The 7352-nt window shown below is 43.4% G+C and overlaps 1 protein-coding gene across 4 annotated transcripts; it reads left to right on the forward strand.

The window, feature by feature from the left end:
- Positions 1-325: 325 nt before the first annotated feature.
- On the forward strand, positions 326-6531 carry LOC109768441 (uncharacterized). 4 transcript variants are annotated; one of them, XM_073505261.1, is made up of 13 exons: positions 326-756; positions 857-1094; positions 1174-1291; positions 1458-1512; positions 1828-1918; positions 2003-2367; positions 2888-3095; positions 3821-4027; positions 4200-4371; positions 4483-4550; positions 5071-5191; positions 6114-6207; positions 6313-6531. In XM_073505261.1, exons 2-6 carry the CDS (start codon positions 882-884, stop codon positions 2252-2254), a joined length of 729 nt encoding a protein of 242 aa, XP_073361362.1. In that variant the 5' UTR covers positions 326-756; positions 857-881; the 3' UTR covers positions 2255-2367; positions 2888-3095; positions 3821-4027; positions 4200-4371; positions 4483-4550; positions 5071-5191; positions 6114-6207; positions 6313-6531. The 4 variants fall into 4 exon arrangements, 2 of the variants coding, with proteins under 2 accessions (XP_073361362.1, XP_073361363.1); XR_012189748.1 differs by lacking the exons at positions 4483-4550; positions 5071-5191; positions 6114-6207; positions 6313-6531 and having other exon boundaries at positions 1415-1512; positions 3821-4371; XR_012189747.1 differs by lacking the exons at positions 4483-4550; positions 5071-5191; positions 6114-6207; positions 6313-6531 and having other exon boundaries at positions 1418-1512; positions 3821-4371.
- Positions 6532-7352: the final 821 nt, after the last annotated feature.

The following is a 7352-nucleotide window of genomic DNA, read 5'->3' on the forward strand; positions in this document are numbered from 1 at the left end:
CTCATAGTTTTAAGTGCCTGCCCGGAATGGACCAGGGTACTTGGGAAGGAGGGAATATACATGCTGAAATACAAGAAGGCCCAGGCGAGCGAATCTTGAAGATAGCTGATATGCATTCTTGTGTTTCTCTACTTTTAATGGACGAGTTGGTTGAATAGTCCCCCCACTTTCGTCTGGTTTTTTTTCGACTGGTTTTTTTTCGACTGGTTTTTTTTCGACTGGTTTTTTTTCGTCCCCCACACCCACCACACGCACGCAAAAAAAACCAGTCGAAAAATCCACGAAGGTTAACCTACGAAAAAAAGCCAGGCGCTCGCTCCCTCGTGCCCTCGATGCACTTGCCCACCGCCGCTCTCCTCTGCCCCAACCCCAACCCCGCCGCCGCCGCCTCAATCCCACCGCCGCCGGCCTCCTCCTCCTCTAGCGCCTCCGCTCCAACCCCTCACCTTCTCAGCTTGGATCCGCACGACAAGGTGTGGGGCTATGGGAGAGAAGGCTCCATATCGCGCGACAAGGTGAGGGGGTGCCCAGATCCGCAGCAGCACCACCGCGCCCTCGTCCACCTGGCCCTCGAGGTCGGCCATGGAGGTCCGGCCCGACCAATGGATGGATGGGGATGAAACCCTAGCCCAACACCCACCCATGGATGGATGGGGATGGGGCGACGACGGCGTGGCGGCGGCGGCCTTCTCTCGGTGCTTGCTGATGTGGTGGACATCGACGTCGGTGACGGGTTGCAGCACGTAGACATCAAAGGTATTGACGCCCTCCATCCTCCTCCCCTCGCCTCCCCTCCCCTCACCTCATCTTCTTCTTCTGGATTTTTTGATTTGATCGGTGCGGTTGGTTTCTGCAGGCTGCGGGTGTGACGGAGGAGCACCATGGCGGGCGTGCAGACCATGGCTCGCTATGGAAGACCCTTCCCTTCCCTCTCTCTGTTCAGGCCATGCTCAGGCAGTCTTTTCTCTTCTCTTCCCGCAAAAAAAGTCTTTTCTCTTCATGATCTGAACATGTTGGAGGCCATTATTTCTCCACTGCCGGAGTCTAGCCTCCCTCCGTGGGATGCCATGGAGATGAAACTCCCCTCGACGAAAGTGGGTACCAATCCCTCCTCCCCTACCCTTGTCTTCTTCTTCATCTCCAACATCTGATGTCTGCTTGTATTGTGTCAAGGAATTCAAGGGCATGTGGGAGAGAGAGGAGGTCCATGGAGAAGAAGCTCTGCTCCAACCCTCCCTGCCTCCTAATACAAGATGTCTTTTTTTGTGTGTGCTTGTATTGCAGCAGCCATGTGCGTATCAAAAAAAGGGTCCAGTTTGCAGCAGTCACATGATATGGACATGTTTTTTCATCACAATTGGATTTTTGGATTTACTAGGCTAATTGGTGGTGGTTGCTGTTGTTGTTGTTTTAGCAGCAGCAGCAGCAGGCGGAGTGACGATGTTGGCTATGTGCAGGCCATGGAGGCTTTGATGAGCACGAGGGGAAGGCCGCTGCTTCAACCCCGTTAAGGTCTGCTGCTTCGAATTGTCCCTGATCGGTCGATTTCTTCTTGCTTTCCCGTTAAGGATTTCTTCTTGATGTTTATATTATTGGATTGCCTGTATATTTTGTAACCCGTGGAGTTAGTATGACCTGCCTGGCAACCTGTATTTTACTGGAGAAAATGTTGAACAGTATGCTTGTTATTTTGAATGCTTGCGGCAAAGGGATGGGCTTGCACCCTTTTATGTTCTAGACTAGGCATGCTAATGAAAACATTCCCGTACATGTAGGTCATGTGCATATAAACTCCACTTCTTATATTACTTATCTATCCTTTAACAGCTTACGTGTGGGATTTGCTTCGGAAGTTGTCCACGTGAGTCAATGGGTGCTGCTTCATGTGGGCATCCTTTCTGTGGTGTATGTTGGAGAGGTTTCGTTCTCTTGTTATCCCCTTGCTTTGGATGGTCATACTTTACACCGCCCTTGCCTATATAATTGTGCCATGAATATGCAGGTTACACACCTGATGATGTTTACGGCTAGGCACAGGAACAAGCAGAGGCCGAGGAAGTGCGGGCACGCGCAGCTGGCCTTGGCAGGTGTAGGAACCGTGCGAGGAAGGTTCAGCGCGCTGCACAAGTCGGGCCACGCCCGGAGTGCCGTGCCAACGCATGTGTGCGTGGTCGGTGGGTTAGCTAAGATCTGCATTCTGCGACTTCATCTTCACCATGGACACAAGCAAGGACTGATTGGTGGTTCTTGGTAGCGGTGCCGAGCATCGGCGGATCGAAGTGGTCGAGGTCGCGGTTAATCCACCAGAACGAGACATGCATCTTGGAGCTAGCGCAGAGGGGGGAAGAAGCAGGTTGGTATGGCCCGGTATGTCCAGTTCTTCCCATGAAGGTCACATGCCTAACTTCGTGCTAGACATTGCTAACTTAGCCACTTGATGTTAAACTCTGTATGTGTAACTAGACCTAGCACCACTCAATGATTCGATGTGTTAAATTAAAGTACCAATTAGGCATGTTCACCCCTTTGTACATGTGTGTTGTTGCATTGCTTACTATATCTTGTTGTATATGATGGCCCATTGTCAGCGATACAACTTATGAATTCTGTCAAGTTCAGTTCAGATTTGATTTTTTTTCACCTCTTTTTGCATGGACAATGTGTCTGGTGTTTAAATAATGGCTACTTGAAATTCATAGGCATTGTGAGGTAAAAAAGTATTCCATTTTGACTCCTTTATTCAGTATGGTTCAAAGTTGTTAGCTGCTACACCTACAGGTGGAAAACTTACGGCATTCTAAAATTAAGCAGCAACCTTTATTGCCGGTCATTTAAAATTGCAGTGACAAGACGCTGACACGGAGTTCTACCTCTCTGACTGAAACAGGAACTTTTGCGCAAAGAAAACACACACAGGGCAGGAACATGACTACTCTTCCCCTTCCAAGTTTTTGATCGATCGAACTCTTCGGTGACCAGAAAATGAGAAAAAGGCAGGCCGTCGATGTACAGACCACAGGTGCTCGGACGCACGGCCGGCATCATGGTCGTCATAACTCATAACCCATGAGGTGGTGACCAAGCAAGAAAGGAAGGTTAGTTGACTCTCCTCTAATTCCTTTTTTTGCTGAGAAACTCTCCTCTCCAATTCTGGTTGTCTTAGTTAGTCCTTGGAAATCTCCCAACATTAGATTAATTTATGCATTAAAAACTATAAAGAGTACAATAGTAGAAACTATAGCCATAGGAACTAATTATAGAAACTAATTAGAATATTTCAGATTCATCCATGTAGACATGAAGAGGAAGAGAACCGAATCTATTCATAAATTTTACAGGCTAATTGATTCAGTCTGTCAATGTCCATGCCAACATGATAGTAATGCAAGTACGAACAATGTGGAGAGTATTTCATTGGAAGTAATGTTATTTTCCTTTCTTTACCACGCACCTTCAAATATTATGAACCTAATCTCAAATAACATTACAAGGGCCTAAATGATTCAGTACTGGAATTACATAATGGGCTTTCAGGCTTGCAGGCATTTTTCTTGTAAAATTGTTATTCTTGCTAAAATTGTATAGCTGTCCTGCGTGCACCTGAACATTTTTGCATAGATCTATTATGATAGCTATGTCGAAACTCAATATTGTATAACATGTTTTTTTGTATGAGTGATATCAGCTTTCTGAGTCAGATAATTTTATCGTAAGTGCTTAACTTGATGACTTTGTAAACTTGCAAGATAGAAATTTCATTCTATAAGGAAGTGAAAGACCTTCTCATTTTCTGATTGTTCTACCTCTCTGACTGAAACAGGAACTTTCGCGCAAAGAAAACACACACAGGGCAGGAACATGACTACTCTCGCCCTTCCATGTTTCTGATCGATCGAACTCTTCGGTGACCAAAAAATGAGAAAAGGGCAGGTCGTCGATGTACAGACCACAGGCGCTCGGACGCACGGCCGGCATCATGGTCGTCATAGCTCATAACCCATGAGGGGGTGACGAAGCAAGAAAGGAAGCTTAGTTGACTCTCCTCTAATTCTTTTTTTTGTTGAGAAACTCTCCTCTCCGATTCTGATTGTCTTAGTTAGTCCTTGGAAAGCTCCCAACATTAGATTAATTTATGCATTAAAAACTACAAAGAGTACAATAGTAGAAACTATAGTCATAGAAACTGATGTGGGTTGTAGAACTCCCGGGCGACGAGCCCAATGGCCTTGTACTTCGCCCGGACAAGCACCATTGGGTCGACGTTGCAGCCAGCGGCTGCGGCCATGCATTCGGAAATTCCATGGCATGATGCATATAAATTGGATCTGTAGGTGGGTTCAGAAGATGATTTTTTTCTATGCTTCTCCTATGGTGGGTTTGGTTTTGCATTACTCAATTTTGCTAATGTGTCGTTTCTGCAATGTATCTTCAATTTTTTTAGTATACTAATTTCAAATGATTACATAATTTTCTATGGATCAGATTCATGAAGCTTCAAGCGAGCAAGAAGTTTCAGTCCACCTTTACTCATGGCCTCCCCTTCTCGTCTGGTAACTCACGTGCTCACTTTGTCCCGAAGATAGCATGAACTAATCTTTTATCAGGCAACAAATGCCATGTCCTAGCACTGGCCAAAATCCCTTTTTCATGTGTGAACCATATACAGAAAATTGCATGATACATACTGGAATCTGGTGCTCACTTTTAGAATAGCTGGTTTTTTTTCACCCAACTAGAGAACTTAGGAAGGCTGTTTTTTTTCTTCTTTTGTTACGACTTTTTCAGTCTTTTGGGTTAACAAGTGGTTTTTTTTCTTTCGCCTTTAGGTTGCATAAGTGCAATTGCAACTGTATGCGTTCACTAGCGACAAAACCCGTAGATAAATATACATGCCTATTACATGTTGATGCTGCCAGCTCTTGTTATACATTTATTTTGCAGCGGTTGCTCTGTTCAATCGTGGTCCATGCTCTATTTAATGCACATGTGGGATCAAAATCAAAATGAAATTAGTATAGCTTGTCTAACCACATTCGGACTCCTAATTTTAAGTTTTTGTCTTGCTCTCAGGTGGACGGCCTTGGCAATCTGAACAAGCTTTACGCGACTGGCACTCTTGTTGATCCCATATGAGTCATTAAGCCGTTTTGTGCGCAAGGTTGAGATAGTTGGGGCCTGTAACTGTGTTTTGGTGAGCTTCTTCCTTCCTTTGAGGGTTTCCCAATCCCTTCTCAATCCAAAGTTCTGGCTCAGGCTGTGACTACAACTTTTATTGACCTAGATCTGATGGTGATAGTTAGGAATAATTCAATTTTTTTTCAGGGTTTATTGAACTGCACCACACATAAGTAATAGATATTAACCTATGTTAACACTAATATTTGTAATTTGTTACATCATGATGTTTAATATTGCCAGGAGTTTTTTCTTGAAAAGAAAATATAAAATTTACACCTCTTGCACCACTGATAGAGATGTGCCTTGCTGTAATAAGATGATGGGCTCATGACTTATCTTTCTTGGACAAAACAAGGAATCTAGCCATAACTATGTACATATCTGGATACTCATCTTTTTTCTCTCAAGCTATCATGTCAAGTGTAGAGGAAATGATGATATACAGAATAAGGAGAAAGACATGCTGACAGTACATATGGTTCCAATTTTCATCACACTATGTGCTAATATATGCTCTCAATGATAATATGCCACCTTGCGCTATCTACACGTAACATGTTCTTCTTTTGTATAATTATACACTATAAAATTATTGTATGCTTACCTTTGGTGGAATTTCAGAGTTGAAAGGACATCAAGTTTCCACGCGAGGGGAGTTAATTTTGGTTGTCCTTTGTTTCATAAAAAATGTTGGTAGCATTTAGAACTATGTTTATTTGGTGTAATCGGAATTAATCACTGGTTAAACATATAGAAGGAGTCTCTCTATTGGAAGGGGAAAATATAATATTAGACACCATTTATTTTTCTGCTCGCTGATGCATGCAATGTATCATTTGGCCTTGATTTAATGTACTGCACTTTTCTTCATTGCTCTCTGTTCTTTAATAAGTCAGACTCATATAGAACCTGATATTTCTTAGTGATGTCTTCAGATCCCATGAATGTCATTTTGCACCGAAGGTTTGTAACCATTGGGGAATGTTTTCTTGCTCTGATGTATCAAGTTGCCATGGGGGTGATCTAGAGGTGAAAGCTAGCAAGCCATCTCCTGATATTTTCCTTACTAGCAAGCTTAATGCGGAACACTTATATTTCAGTACTTGTTTGTTTAATTGTGTTATTTATCTGCAGGTCTCTTCCTTGTCCAAAGTATGTCATACCTAATCAAGACATGTTCATTTAATGTACCCGTCATGTAAATGACACAACATGATTCACTTGTGTATAGTGTAAAAATATATTTATTTATGGCACACAAGTGTTCAAATTATAGTTGTGAAACGTGTATAGTGTAAAAATATAATTATTAAGGGATGTGACGTCACAGTGGTCGTGCCTCGTCTTCTCCGAGTCTCTGCTTGTGGTTTGTGTTCTTTAGATCTGTTCATGCCCTGATATTGCTATCTGATTTCATCTTCTCTGGACTAATTAGGGCTTTGCTTTTGTTTGCACCAATTCGAGATAATGGTCATGACATGCAGCAGCTAAGACAACAAGGTCAAGCCCAGGCTTAGGCCTGATGATGAACACAATTAGATGCCGGTAGTTCCTTGCATCCTCATGTTAGAACTACTTTTTTTTACGCTCTTGCTGCTGCAGATTAGCTACCTACTTACCTTTAAACACAATGTGTCTGAGATAACACGGCGAATAGTCCAGACAACGACACCCCCTCTATGGGCTTGAATTGTGGTCCTGGGCGCTTGCTTGATGTTCGAACATGCCCGGACGTATGAGGGAGAAATGCGTTTCGACCTTGAAGACGACCTTAATCATTTGTTTATTTTATTTATATGCATGGTAGCCCGTAGCAACGCACGGGCGTTCTACTAGTAATTTGTGAAATTTGGATGGATGGAACAGTCAGGGAGGTCCCCCTGTCTCCGCCACTGATCTAAATTCTTATGGGCACTTCTCTGGATTGGATTTATATGACACCTAGCATAGATTTAAATCAAATGGACTACTAACAAAGTGCCAATTCAGTCTCATAATGAACGTAGTTATCACAAGTGAAGTTAACCGAGCAAAGCGCGGCTCCAGAAATCACGGTGCCAAACGGATCACAGAAGAATCGTTACCTCTGCTAGTTTTGTGGAACATGATGCATGCATGATAGCATAATTTTTTTTTTCACTTTGCAGTGCCGTCGTGGATGCATTTGTTCCCAA

This window comes from Aegilops tauschii, chromosome 7 (genome assembly GCF_002575655.3).
Source record: "Aegilops tauschii subsp. strangulata cultivar AL8/78 chromosome 7, Aet v6.0, whole genome shotgun sequence".
Taxonomy (NCBI): domain Eukaryota; kingdom Viridiplantae; phylum Streptophyta; class Magnoliopsida; order Poales; family Poaceae; genus Aegilops; species Aegilops tauschii.